The sequence below is a fragment of the Octopus bimaculoides genome, chromosome 20 (genome assembly GCF_046866305.1).
Source record: "Octopus bimaculoides isolate indiv1 chromosome 20, ASM4686630v1, whole genome shotgun sequence".
Lineage (NCBI taxonomy): Eukaryota > Metazoa > Mollusca > Cephalopoda > Octopoda > Octopodidae > Octopus > Octopus bimaculoides.
In genome coordinates, this window is record NC_142947.1 from 48,472,365 (window position 1) to 48,488,036 (window position 15,672).

General features: G+C 37.2%; 1 protein-coding gene across 15 annotated transcripts in view; it reads right to left on the reverse strand.

The window, feature by feature from the left end:
• The window catches only part of LOC106882264 (phospholipid transfer protein C2CD2L), a 90,263-nt gene that overhangs the window by 36,106 nt on the left and 38,485 nt on the right, over positions 1-15,672 (reverse strand). For 2 of the 15 annotated variants that reach the window (XM_089338649.1, XM_089338648.1), the window contains exon 1: positions 11,722-11,787. The exons of 12 other annotated variants lie outside the window; for them this stretch is intronic. In XM_089338649.1, the coding sequence (XP_089194775.1) occupies positions 11,722-11,775 (54 nt within the window). In that variant the 5' untranslated portion in view covers positions 11,776-11,787. Of the gene's footprint in view, positions 1-11,721; positions 11,800-15,672 lie in introns of those variants that run through there. One more of the 15 variants, XM_089338650.1, reaches the window with a different exon arrangement.

Below are 15,672 nucleotides of genomic sequence, written 5' to 3' on the forward strand. Positions count from 1 at the left end.
AAGTGGAAGGACCCTGCAGAAGAAAACTGAGGATAGACATGGGAAGGAATGGCAGAGGCAGTGATGGAGGGGACAGAGAGAGATAATCGTTGGATGCTGAATCTTGTGAAAGAGAGAACAAGGAACTGACTGACCATGCAAAAATGGAGAAATAAGTATAGAATGATGACGATGATGATGATGATGACGACGATGAAGAGAAGATGATGATGATGATGATGATGATATATGTAAAATATATAAAATGAGAACGATAGAAAGTGTAGAAGGAAAGTTAGAGCAGCCAGTAAATGTTTGAAATAGAAACATGTCTAAAGAAAAGAATTATGTGATAATTAAACTGCTAAATCTAAACTGCTGCCTGCCAGATGGAAACCCGAAAACAAATAGGACGGAGAGTGAGAAAGGGGGAAAAAAAGGGATTAAATTGCATGAAAGTTCTTACCTCAGACCAACAACTACAGCATGTTTGTCGTCTTGTGTTTTTAGAACTCTGGATACACACACACACATACACACAAACACACACTGAGAAATATCTAGGGGGAGCTAAGTCAGGCACTTCAATTTTGGTTAATAATCACAAGAATTATGATTTTCATGTCTAGGAATAAAAAGGAGAATAAAAAAAAAAACTTGTGGATAAAATGAAAAGTTGGAAGAATGTGAATAAAAGTGATGTTTTTGAGATCCATCTCTTTATTAAAAGAATGATTGCATTTTTAGAATTAAAGACAACGAAAATTTGTTTTCTCTTTTTACAGAACTTGTAAATATTCTCCTGGGGTGAGTCTAGATCTCCTTACATTCTATTTGGCAGGATTCATGTTCTGAAAAGTGACAGTTAATGACTCCCATATATTGAAATCAACCAGATTTAACTAATTCTTTCTGTCTCATTCTTCAAAATTCTTTGTGACGCAATAATAGTGGAATCATTTTTCTAAACCTGAAATTATTTATAATCTCAGGTCGAAGCAACTTCATTTGGAAAAGCTTCAAGTTTCTCTGCAAGTTTTTTTTGCAGGCAACCATAGGTGTAGTTAATGATTTAACAGACAGGGAATATTAGAATATTAGAATATTAGAATGGGTGGTGGGGGTGGGGAAAGAGATACTATTACTACTGTGTCTGAAGAGTGGCAGTTCACAAAAAATGGAAATATTGTGTGCTGGTGTCTGATGCAATCTCCTCTATTTTCTGAGTTAAGTTTAACCTTAATCTAGAATATTTTTCAAAGATAGAAAAGCCCAGATGTTGTCTTGTTTAATGTTTGATCCCAGTTTTGATGCAATAATTGTTATAGTAAGGCGGGGGGGAGCTGGCAGAAACGTTAGCATGCCGGGTGAAATGCTTAGCGGTATTTCATCTGTCTTTACATTCTGAGTTCAAATGCCACCAAGGTCAACTTTGCTTTTCATCCTTTTGGGGTCGATAAATTAAGTACCAGTTGAGTACTGAGGTCAATCTAATCGACTGCCCCCTCCCCCAAAATTTAGAGCAGAAAAGAATAATTGTTATAGTGGTTAAAGTGTGGTTTGTGTTGATGGGAAAAATACAGAATTTAAAATTGTTTTATCATTTCCTGGAATAGAAGCAGCAGCTAATTAAATGAACTCATTAATCATTTTATTTCTGTTGCACTGCACACTGTTCTACTATTTAGAATATGTGGTAGACACTGACCTAATACGGAGGATACAAAACAAAGTGTTTCCGCTCATTATTATTTCATTGCAACAGTCTAAATTAAGTGGAGTAATTACATACATTAACTTCCTTATATAAGAAACCCTCATCTAGGTTGAGAACTTTTAAAAATCCTATCATCTCCAATGGTTTGTTTATGAATTTAGACTGTTTTTTATGTGATTAGACACTTCTGGATGTGTGTGTGTGTGTGTGTAAGTCTGCGCATACAGGAATGGTTGAGTGGTTAAAGAGCTCACTTTACAACAATGTGGTTTCAGGTTCAGTCCCTCTGTACATATATATTTGTGTTTGTCCCCCCCCCCACCATCACTTGACAACTAGTGTCCCTTTGTAATTTAGCAGTTTGACAAACATGACTGGGTTTCACTTTCTTTTTTGACTAAATATCTCAAGGTGGCGCCCCCAACACGGCAGCAGTCCAATGACTGAAACGATTAAAATAAATATGTTTGGGGAGGGAGGGAGGGAGGGGGAGAGAGAGAGAGAGAGAGAGAGGGAGAGAGAGAGAGAGAGAATATAATAATGATTCCTAAAATAGGTAAAATACCAGAAATTTAGTGAGACAACAGAAAAACTTAATGAATGCCATTACTTCACTGGAGGGGTTTTATGTAGGGGATTTGAACTCAGAGTGTAAAGGGAGGCAAGCAAATACTGGAAAGTCTTTTTTCTCTCCATTCATTCTCCTTACGGCTGATGATGATGTATAATGGATATATAATGGATGGGATATATAATGGATGGTTGTAAGTAGAATCAGACAGAAAGAAATCTGTGAAATATAGATTTTGAAACAAAACAGGTACAGAAGAATATCAGAATGATAGTTTAAGTTTTGAGATTTGACTCTAAGAATCTTGTGAGTTAAAAATATATCAAGTAAGCTATTTTTTGCTAATACAACCGCATTAAGTAATGTTACAAAAAAAAAAAAAAAGTTATTCAATAGCAGAGGAGAATTCTAGTGATTTGAATGAATAAACTATAGAGTGAGGCTGTAGACCAATTTACTGCGAACATCTTAACTGGCATCTGGCATGAAAGATAAGTTCCAGATGGAAGAGAAAAAATGAAGGAGATAGTGGTGGTGGTGGTGGTGGGAATTATTCAAATATTTACAAAGGATTAGTTTAGTAAAGCATAAAGAGATGTTAAAATAGAAATATTTTGATTTCTTTTAAATTATTTAAAACTTATTTTCACAATTGATGGGGTGTAATGGGTTTGGGTAAGTTTAGAAAAACTGTCTTGACATCTTATATATGTGTGGAGTGGAACATGACAGCATGTAGGAGTGGAACCTATTACTATGGTGATTGGTTAGGAGTGGCGCCTGCTGCTAGGTAGAGTAAGCATGAGTAGGAGTGGTATTTCTTTATTATAAAAATACTTGAATTATTTTTCCTTATTCCCATCAAATTCAATTTCTAAACGTTTTCATTCCATGTTTTGGATATTAAACAACAAATGTGATCTGCTGTATTTTCAGTCCACTTAAAGAGTGGCTATTTAGACCTCTATAATATTATTTTGCTCCAGTCTATGATGTATGCAACACTGAACTATGCAATGTAACTGAAGCTATATTCTATTAAATACAAACATCCAGATTACAGTAATCGCTCGTCATATTGCGGTTCACCTAGTGTGCACTCAGTACATTGCAAATTTTTCTGGCTAATATATATAAATTTATATCATACAATTCTCGGTATATCGCAGGTTCCGCGTTGGATAAGTCTTTATATTTTCTTAGATTTTAATTATTTCTGTGGGAGGTTTTGGAACGTAGAACCCACAATAGTTGAGGGATTACTGTAGTCATAAAACGGTTGATTGATAAAAACTATGGAACAATATCAAAGATATAATGATTATATTTGTAATATACTTTACAGTAAGTGTGATATACTTTAACAGATATTTATCATAATACGCCTTCATTACATGTATATATCTTTGAACATGTAAAGAATTTCTTCATAGTATTTCAGCTTTCTCTAAGACAGAGAAGACATCCTGCTATAAATAACATCTTACCATCTTGAAAAGGGATGAATTATGTAGTCTTTCATATGAAAAAATAGGATGGTTATGGCTTGAATGATTTTTCTTGTTTATACATTAAATGAAGACTACATGTTTACTTGTTAAATGAAAGCTACATGTTTATATATTAAACAAAGGCTACACATTTATATATTAAGTGAAGGCTACATGTTTAGAGGTTAAGTGAAGGCTTATGTTTACATATCAATCATTAAACAGCAGATATCATTAACTGACATTTCAAAAATTTTACATGTATACAGCCATCATCAGTTGATACCTAAGCGCTTATTTTGTCAGATATGCCTAAGCGTAAAGTGGTCCTTATCGATCGGAGAAATCGAATTGGAAATGGAAAATTTATACTTGATGAAGTAGTGAAATGTCCAGTGTTAGGTCTTTAACTTGAGTTTCTTAAAAGACAAAGTCTCAATGGTTCTGGTTAATATTTATAATCACATTCTTTGCTGCTATCAATCACCAGAAACCAACTAAATATGCACATAACCCCCATTAATAATAAACCTTGTTCTAAAAGATCAATCTAGTTTTTACCTGGAATAATGAATGAAATAAAAATTATAATGGAATAGAAATGAGAGTAAGTCACATACTGCCTGTTATAATAATTTTGTAGGTATGGGCTTCCCAAATGCATGGTTTCAGGTTCAGTCCTACTGCACGACACCTTGGGTTAGTGTCTTCTATCCTAGCCTCAGGCCACCAAAGACTTGTGAGTGGATCTGGTAGATGGAATCCGAGAGAAGCCTGTCATATATATATATATATATATATATATATATATATATATATATATAGGAGAGTATTGTAATTCGCTTGAAGCATTGTGTATTGTTTGTAAAAAATAATGTATTTTGAATGGCACAACAATGCATTATAATAACAACAATGGATTAGAATAACTGTTATAATTGAATCCTCCATAGTTTGATAAGAAGGAAACCTAGAAAGATATGGGACAAAGTACTGAAGGTTGAACTCAACACACTGAGGCTTACAAAGGAAATGACAAAGGACTGAGATATCTGGCACCTTGCTGTACTCAAGAAGACCGGACCACCTTGGTAGTACTTCTCTTCATCCTGTCTCCCCATCAACCTTCTCCCCAAACCAACCACCACATTTCGTCCCCTCTCTATCACCTAAGATCAGAATACTACACCCACCTGCATTCTTAGTTACCTCCTTCCCAACCCTGAACCACCTCCATTTCCCATTATCCCTCCACACACACATTCTCTCCCATGTTGTTCTCCATCATTTAACAACACCTCTCTTCTCTGTTACCATCAATGCCCTCCTATATCTATCACAACTCCTGTCCCAGAGCCCCTCCTATAATTTCACTCCATCATTTACCTCAGTCACCTCTACCCTGCCCACCTACTTCTGTATCACTCCTCTTATTCTCACCACTCCCAAAGTCCCTTGAGGGCATCTCTCTCACCACCATCTCTCTCTCTCACCATTGCTTTCGTTATCTTCCTCTCTATCTCAACCTCCTTTCTGTTTCAACAGGAGTATTCATCTATCTACTCTACAATAAGATACCTACCCCTGTCCCTTGATATCTCAAATCGTATCAGCTGGCACAAAGCCCCCCCCCATCACTACTACCCCCTTCTTCTCAGCTGAAGGAGTTCTTGTCTAACAAGTTGGTCGGTGATCCAGTCAGTGCTGGTGCTGCATGGAAAGCACCCAGCTGGACACTCTGTAGTTGGTGCTAGGAAGAGTGTCCAGCTGTAGAAACCATCCCAAAACAGATAATGGACCCTACTGTGGCTCCCAGACTTACCATCTCCTGCCGAACTGTTCAACCCATGCCAGCATGGAAAACAGACGTGAAATGATGATGATGATGATGATGATATATATATTTATGTGTGTGTGTGGGTGGGTGTGCGTGTGTTTGTGGCCACCACCACTTGATAACTGCTGTTGATTGGTGTCCCTGTAACTTAGTGATTTAGCAAAAGAGACAAATAGAATAAGTATCAGACTTAAAAAAAAAGGAAATCTTGGGATTGATTTGTTCAGCTATAACTCTTCGGAGCAGTGCTCCAGCATGACTGCAATCCAATGACTGAAATAAGTAAAAGATAAAAGAAACAAGTATAGCATAACAGCTCTGGGTGTTAGGTGTGGATGTGAGGAAGGGTTAGTGGGGCGATCTAAGGGAGTTAAACCCTATGTTACTCCAGTGTAAGGGAGGTCATTACAGTAAAGAATTCCGTGCTTAACCTTTAAGAGAGCTCTCTCTCTCTCTCTTTCTTTCTCTCTCTCTCTTTCTCTCTCTCTCTCTCATATTTGTATCTAATTATAAAATCACAATGCAACAAATAAAATTTTCTTTCTTTTACAGAAAGAAAACAACATTGAAAGTATAAAAGATCAAATGATCAGGAAAAAATAAACAAGCCAAAACTATCACACCAAGGAAATAAAGAAAAAGAAAATAAAAGCAACAGAAGAGTGTGTGGGGGGGAGTAACAGGTTGTACACCCCACATCAAATTGTGTGTGCAGACATGACTAAAGAATTGTTCTTGGGTGGGAGTTTTTTATATAACATAAAATCTAGTTTCAATTATCACCACACAACATGCAAAGTCATTTACAGTAATCCCTCAACTATTGCGTGCATTATGTTCCCAAACTTCCTGTGACAGGTGAAAAATATAAATATCTATCAGCCGCAGAAATCCGTGATATACTGAGGAGTCCACGATATAAATTTACATATATTAGCCAGAAAAATCTGTGATGTATTGAGTGCATGATAGGTGGACGATGATGTACTGAGTGTGCGATAGGTGAAGCACGATGTGGCAAGGAATTACTGTACTGCAATGGCAGAAATTCACTGCCTTTCCTTCACTGGAAATATGGTGAAATATTATTAATGACAGGGACCAACTAGAATCAGAATGATGATGATGATGGACATGTCTGCTGTTACTATAATCTAGCAGCTTTAATCACCTTCATCATCATCATCATCATCATCATTGTTTAACGTCTGTTTTTCATGCTGGATTGGGTTTGATGGTTTTACAGGAGGAGATGGCAAGGTCAAGTGCAGCACCAAGTTCCACAGTCTGTTTTGGCATGGTTTTTTTTACAGCCGGATGCTCTTCCTAATGCCAACCCCTGTACTGAGTAGTTTGTCATGAGAGAACAGCTTCTCTTTTCAAACAAACATGTATTTGTAACATACTCGATTCATTGGAGTAAGGGAACTTTGGGACATCTGGTGTTTTGACATCAGTCTGTCTCCTCAGCTGAGGAGAAACAATTCTCTTAGACCAGAAGTCATTCTTTGAAGACGAAATGCATCAGTGATCAGCTTATTCACACCCAAATGTGCCAAAACATATTAGCGGTAGATATGTCTGTCTTGGTTCATTATTGAAATTGTTGAGTGAGAAAGTACAACGGTGGTGGGTAAATGTAAGAAAAAGGGGATTAGGAAAAACCCAAATCAATTACTTCAGTTCTTGCTCCCCCCCTCTTTCTCTCTCTCTCACATACACACAGGTGCAGGCGTGGTTATGTGTTTAAAAGCTTTGTGAGTGGAAGATGAATGTTAAATGACGATGATGAGACACACACACACACACAGAGGCACATGTATGTATGTATGCTCCCCAACGCTGCTTCACAAACGCTGTTGGTTTGTTTACATCCCTGCAACTTAGAGATTTGGTAAAAGAGACTGCTAGAATAAGTATCAGGCTCAAAAAGAAGTACAGGGGTTGATTTGTTTGCCTAAACACTTGAAGGTGATGCCCCAGCATGGCCATAGTCCAACAACTAAGCAAGTAAAAATAAAATTTTAAAAAATTGAATATATATATATATCAGGGGCATGTATTCTGGGTGTGAAAATAGCAAATTCCTTATAAATATCAACCTTACTTATTGATTTAATCAGAAATCATAATGGAAAACTTTTATTCTACGTCTGCTTGAAATTTGGTGGGATCGGGGGTCCTGAAATAATACTGCATACCTCACAACACATTCTATCATAATATGGTACCAGGTGTAATGTGGGATAATGGAAGAATGGCAAAGGGTGTGCAACATCTTCGACAGCATGGTTACATGTTTGTTTTCATGATGAGAAGTTGTATGCTTGAATTAATTTAAAATTCCTTAACGAAAACTAATTTTTTTCTACAATATCAACGTTTAACTTTGATCTTAATTTGGTTTTCAAAACTCGTAATACGTGTTTACGTGTTCAATCTTCAAAGAGACATTGTAAACCTAATTTGAGTCAGACTAATGTTTGTCATAGTAAGGTTAGAGTAGCAGCACACCCAATGATAGTAACCACCATACGTCACTGATATATATATATATATATATATATATATAAAATTCTGTGCTGCATCTCTGAGATGCAGCACAGAATTTTGTCAGTGAACAGGTCGCGGTCTCAAAGCGACGAAGGAGGAATTTCAACCATGTTTCGTGGTCTGCTACCACAACAGTTCCTTTATAGGATCCAGTTAGCTCAAGACATCATCAGGAGGAACCACATCCGGTTTCGGCCCCTACTCCTCTACCGTTTTGACGTGGTGGGGCCCCCCCCCCCCTTTCGGAGGTGTCTTCAGCTCTGGTGTTGGGTGCATGTCTTCTTTCTTCTATTCCCTGGCCTCTTCGATGCAGCATCAACGAGTGTCAACGTCCGACTGATTGTCATGTCAAATTCCCCTTTTTATATCTGCTGCTAGGCTCCAGCAGGCTTCCCCAGCAAGTTGTCACGTGACACTGTCTAAATTTCCCGCTGCTAGGGTCCAGTAGGCAGCCCCAGCAAGTTGTCAACTGACAATGGAGGGCGCGAAGCCACTTCAGTGTCAGCCTGTCTCACCTAGACTTGTTATGACTTTCAAGCCATATTCGGTCTTCCCGCTTCAGCCATATATAGAAGCTGGCTATTTCGACCGCCTCCTGTATCCTCCTTATCAGTTTTCTCAGTTCCGAGCTTGAAAACGCAAATCTTCTTTTGAATAGCGTTGTCATTTTCCTTTCAATGAAGCCTCTAGCCCCCACTGCCAGATGGTAGTACTCGACAGTCCATCCCTGTTCTCTGCACTCTTCGATTAGTTACTCATATCTCTTCTCCTTTCGTTTCTCTGCATCGTCGATGTTTTCTTCCCATGGTACTGTCAGTTCTAGCAAGATTCCTATTCTCCGTTCTGTATTCCATATGACTAAGTCTGGTCTTTTTGTTGTCTTTATAAGTGGAAAAATTGCTTGACTTCCCAAATCCGTGGCCAGCTCCCAGTATCCTTTCCATCTTTCGTCTATCTCATATATTTTATTTGGAGGCCTGATCTTATGTCCTTTTCCCTCCTTCTGGAAGTATATTTTCCTGCGTTTTTCCACTTTGGGGAACTCTCCCCTATTGTATCCCTCGATCTTCTCCTTGAGTGCTGCGCTTATGACGCCGAGGACTTGATTATTAGCACAGAATTAAATGGCTTCTAAACACGTTCCACGCTGCAATTATTGTAGTTATGATTAAAGGGAAACAACTCTACATGTCTTCAATTCCTGAGCTGAGGCATTCTTGTTCGTGTTATATTATCTCTTATCATTGGAAGCGGGGATGGGGGAAGACTGTTCTTTGCGGTGGAAGAGTCACAAGATCAGAAGATTACTACTGGACTAGATTCTTGCGTCTGTACAATATTTTGTATCTCTCGATAATAATACGAGTTTGACGCGGTTGTCTGAGAGTGATTTTAGTCTTCCGTTCTTAAGAAATTGCTAAAATAATTCTAATTGGTTAGGCTAGGGAGAGGAAACCCTTTCAGTAGCAGGGAAGAATAGTGAGGGCTGACGAATTTGACCTAAGAAAAAAAAAGGTTCTTTAATATTACGACTCCATTACATCTATAACTTGTCCGTCCGTCCGTCCGTCCGTCCGTCCGTCCGTATGTATGTATGTATGTATGTATGTATGTATGTATGTATGTATGTATGTATGTATGTATGTATGTACGTATGTATGCATGTATGTATGCATGCATGCATATACACACGCATATATGTATGTCCGTATGCATGTCTATTCTATGGTAATTAGTCTATGATACAGCAGAGACTTCGTCATCGGTCATTTTCAAATGTGGTCAAAATTGGTTCTTTTCTCCAAGGTTACTTGACCCATTAAATCAAATCTTATTTTTTATTTACTGATTTTAATAATCGGACTGGGATCGTTCTGGGGCACCAGCTTTAAGAGTCTGCTTGATTAACAGGACCTCAGTACTTTACTGCTACATTATTTTATTAACTGCAGGAGGCAACACCTTAATAATTGTGTCAACATAAGAAATTAGAAGTCTTTTCATTTTAATTAGTCAAGTCATGACATATAATGTAATCAGTGGTTATTTTGAATGACAGAAGACAAGGCGTGTGTGTGTGCTGTGAAGGCAGTGGATCAATGATGCTTAGGCAGATGGACTCAGGACTGTTCTTTTTTAATGACTGTATGAGGAAGGAAGTAGGGGATCTTTTCTCTATTGATTGTTTTTACAACTTTTAAATATATTTTCAACATTAATTTCAAACATAGTTTTTGTATGACAAATAGAGTTTTAAGAATCTCGCCTGGGAATCACATTAAAAAGATGTAGCAATATAAAAGTCATGTTCCTTCAGAGTATGATTGATATTAGCTTCAAGTTATATCCGTAAATACCAGCAGCACCACCACCATCACCACTGCTGTCACAGGCTTCCATCATCACCACTGCCACCACCACCAAAAATAATATTGCGAGAGGACATGAAGGTACTCTGAGTATCCAGCTGTTCCATGTGAACTGATGGAAGTTGGACTGACTGAGTTAAATAGAATGTCAGAGGGAAAAAAAAGCAAACAAACAAAAAATCACTCATCATATGTTCAGAAAGTTGTGAGTGAGTAGATAGAGTTAGGCCAGTGAGAGAGTGGAAACAACATCGACAGTAATGGTAGGCTCTGTTGTATCTGTGACAGTTATATCAGATCCCACCTAGAAGCTTTTGTCTTTACTGTCCAGAAACAAGAGACAGCTGAAGGATATGAGATTAATCAATGCTTTAAAAATATCTTCCAATCCCAGTATTCTTGGTTTTTCCAACAGTGTACTTCATTCCAATCTGTACTCACTTCAAGATGTATAATTCTGTGTTGAAGTACAAAGAGCTACAAAATATGTACACATAGACCAGCAGAATATCAACTGATTAATGGAGTAAAATATATTCTAAAGAAAACGTAAAATATATTATGATTTTGACATTGGTAAAGTAAGAATGACTGGGCGTGTGTAGTGGGAACGAGGGCTCCAAATGGGGGGAGAAATCAGTAGAAAATCAGTCATTGTTAGTTTTCCACTAAACTGAAGAAAGTAAAAGAAAATGTAGCAGTTGTGGTGGTGAGCAACAGTTGGAACACCCCTCACCGGCCATTATACATACACACACGCACACACACACACCTAGAGAATTGTTGCCCTTCCCTGCCAATATATATGTGTGTGTGTGTGTGTGTGTATTTTATATATGTATGCATGTATTTATATATATATGTTTTTATGTATGTATATGTGTTTATGTATTGTCAGATTGTCAGAGATAATGCCCAGCTATGCCAATGTGTGTGTGTGAATGTCTGTCTGTATGCCTATGTATCCTCAGAGAGATACTGCTCTGCCCCCCCCCCCCCCCCAATAAGTAAAAGCAAATGAGTGATGCCAAAACAATGCAAATTACATATAAAAGATATGAATAAAAAAACCGAAAGTAAACATAATTGAAATGATTTTGCCAAATTTGGTTTCTGTGATGGAGATTGAGGGTTTAATTAGATGTCAGGTCACTGTAAAGGATGAAGACTGAGTGAATAGAGAATAAAACTTGCAGATGTCTTACAGTTGGCCTTTGTGTGTTGGAAACCAGGTAGAACAAACCCCCACCCCACCCCATCACCACCCAACCACCGATAATAACTATTATGATGATGATGATGATGATGTTGCAGAAAGAGCCAATTAAACAGCAAGAAACAAATAGTTGATCATTTTACATTATTTTTAGATGAAGAATGCTGCCAGTCTTTGAGAAACAATGTTAACATTTATAGAGTCAGCTCACTTTAGCACCTGGCTTTGCAATAGTGCTTGCGTTAATCGTTAATCGGGATTGTCGATTAACCCTCACTCACTGTAACTCATTGTTTGTTAGTAGGTTGTTGTTGTTGTTGTTGGTGGTGGTGGTGGTGGTTTAGTTTTGCTCTCTCATTCTCTCTCTCTCTCTCTCTCTCTCTCTCTCACACGCACACAGAAACAATACAAACAGCCTGCCACCACACCCACACCCACACAGCGTTCCATATTCTAGAAATGCTTGCTTTAGTCTATCAAAGCCCTGACACCAATTCTTTCACAAGAAGTTCAACTTCGACTTCAGATTTTTAAACAAGACCATGCACAGAGAAAAGGTTGACAAATATGGAGACCTGAGAAATGAGATCGCTAAGATGTGGCAGCTATGATAGTCTCAAACATAAAGGTTATCCCTATTGTCATTGGAGGATTGGGTTCAATACCACCCAATCTGGAAAAGCATCTGAAAACCTTAGAAATACTCTACAATCTAGGTATATTGCAAAAGTCTTGGAACTGTACGCATATTGCATGAAGTAGTCTGTCTGTCTGTCTGTCTGTCTGAGATCCTTGTTGTGACTTGATAAACAGTACAAACCTCCTCATGGTATTGTATACTGTGTGATGCCTATAATAATAATAATAATAATAATAATAATAATAATAATAATAAACAGAACAAGAAGGAAAAATATTGTCTGCAAACAACTTGATATTCTATTTCTGTTGGTAATTAGAATATTGATCTTTGGTAGGAATTGATTGCAGAATAAACTTTTGTGAAGCTCAGCTTTCATACTTATATCGGTAAAGTAACATTCTAGCACAGAGATTTCTCACAAATCTAACCTAGTTTATGATTTTGATATCATAGTAATTATATATTCATATATGCATGTGTGTGCGTCTATGTTTGTAAATGTGAGTGTGTATATGCATTAATGTATATATTAAAGTATTGTACGATAAGTGTGTATAGACAAACAAAAGAAAAAAGAAAAGAAGAACCCAATGTTTGTTGAGCAACCATTGTTTGCTCTTGTCTGTTATTGCTTTGTTCCATTTGTAATCTCTGGTATATATTGGTTCCCAAAATGAGTGTTTACCAAGAATAACTAACAAGGAATCAATAGAAGTGAGCCACAATAAAGGAAATAAGGGTTTCTTTCTGAATTCTGATAGTCTGAAAGAGAAGAGACTAAGGAATTTTGACAAGAGCATTAGTATTTTGAATTAAAAAAAAACTCCAATCAAGAAATGAATAGGAATCCATGCTTGATAGAACTTACACCTGAATGTGAAGAGCAGTCTTAAACAGATCTTAAAAATCTCAACCCACCAAGAAACAGCTGTATGGAGATCTGTCTGTTTCCACTTGCACATTGCAAGAAATTGCTGGTGAGCTGAACAAGAGCTGACAAGTGACCTACTCTTATGGATGCCAAAGCATAGCTGTACTCAAGCAGGTCATCTGAACACAATGTATTTAGATTAACTCACCAGACACACTGGATGCCTCTCTGAAGAACTTACTCAACTAATGCAGGACCAAGACGGATGGATGATGGTGTGTATGGGTTAAAAATGTCCAGGCAAGCTTGACCATGTAATGATGAATCAAGAAATAGAGAGTAGAGCACTCTACCACTCAACAAGTTATGTCTATATAAGGTTACAGATTCTCTTCACATGATGACAATATAATTGAAAAATAGTTAATGTACTGTTGTATAGTGAAACTGTATACCCCTCCTGGTAAAAAGTGGTAGCAGCCAGCCATTATAAATAGACCAATATCTGGTCATCAAGAGAGAGTCCAAAGTCAAAGAGTTGAGAGTCAACAGTTCTAGTTGGTGTCTTGTGGAGCTATCAGCGACAGTAAGACAGGAGAAGTTAGTGTATTACTATTCTGGTACAAAGAGATACAACAGCATCTGATGACTAGTAACTATTGTGGCTAAACAACAAAAACAGCAACTACAGTACAATGGCAGTCACACAACACCACACCAGTGGGAGGAACGCACTTGACAACAGTGGTAATGAGCTAAAACACATTTATGCAGAGTGAAAAAAGGAAAACAGTCACACAGCAGAGTGTTTAAACTAATTCATATGGAAAATTTAAAAAGCTCAACAAAAAAGAAACAAAAATCTTGTGCAAACTTATGAAAATCATAAAATATGGAAGACTTATTAGCTGGGGGGGGGGGGAGTAGTTGAGTTGCAAAAACAGCAACAGCAGCAACTCAAGGAACAACAAAGATTGCAGCAGCAATGTTATAACTAATGAAGTTGATAACCAAACTGGAGAATACATTTTCACTTGACCATGTAGCAAATTCAAATATGACCCCAAAGAAGGAGTAGCCTTCAAGGCTTACTTTTGAAGATTTGAACTAATTTTTGAAAAAGAATGTCAGGATTAGATGAACAAAATGAAAATGCATCTAGAAAACGCATTTAAGGAAACTAGCGACAGCAGAGCATGAGAACTATAGTAACTTCATATTGCCAAAAAAAGTGTCTGACATAAATTTCACTGACACAGTTGACATTTTGTGCAAAATGTTTAGTGAAAAGAGCTCACTGTTTTAATATGAGATGGAAATGTTTAAACATAGAAAAGAGTGAAGATGAAGATTTCACTACTTACACAGGTAGAGTCAACAAAAAATGTGAGGGGTTTAGGCTGGATATACTTACTCCAGATTCTTTCAAGTGTTTGATTTTTGCACAAGGATTGACAGATAAAAGTGATGCAGAAATCTGAATGAAAATTCTAGCAAAACTGGAAATGAACCAGGATTTGACATTGCAGAAACTGTAGAAAGACTGTGACATGATATTAAAACTAAGGTATGACATGGAAGAAATTCAACGGAAACAGTGTTTTCACATAAGACCAGTGCAAAAAAAAGCCAGAAGACAAATAAAGTGTTGCAAGAAAAACAGAAAAAATATTGGGACGTAGAACCATGTGTGGCATGTAGTGGGGTGTGGCTGAAAAAGATTGTCCATATAAAAATGCAAAACAATGGGTTAACTAGGTTAAGCTTTATTTGTGAAATATAGTAGTTTTGAATTTGCAGTAGCAAGGGTTTTATGTTTATAGTGGGGGTGCTAGGCATGTGGTCTGGGAACCAAAGTGGCAGCAGTCTAAAAAAGTTTGGGGACCATTAATCTATATTATGTGTACTTGACCACCCGAAACAGAAAACTGTGCCACTGTACAGTTCATTTAGCTCTCTTAAAATAGCAGCCAAATCCTAAAAAGGGTTAAGGCATATTAGATTATGCAATTCTAGAGATCCTTAAGTGATAGGTTGGTCACGATTGGACCATCTTTGATTATAGATCTGCTTGATGAGGAATGACTTGTAGCTAAACAGCAGCAACAATAACATTAGAAACTTACCATCTTTTGCCAATGATTTAAACAGATACAAGTGTATTAAAGCAGTTTTGAAATCTTCCAATAAATCTGCTGGAATTAAAGCTGTTCCATACCATGACCACCACCCCCTACTGTGGCTACAACTATTGCAACAATGGCACTGAACCAACCATGCTGATTTCATGATTAAAACTCTTTTTCCTTGCTGTTTTCTTCTGATGTTCATCAAGAAATCAATGAATTTAAAACCAGAAGATCAATGAAAGAACTTCTGTAGAATTCTTAGCTGGAATTAAAGAAACTTGTAGATTAATATTATCA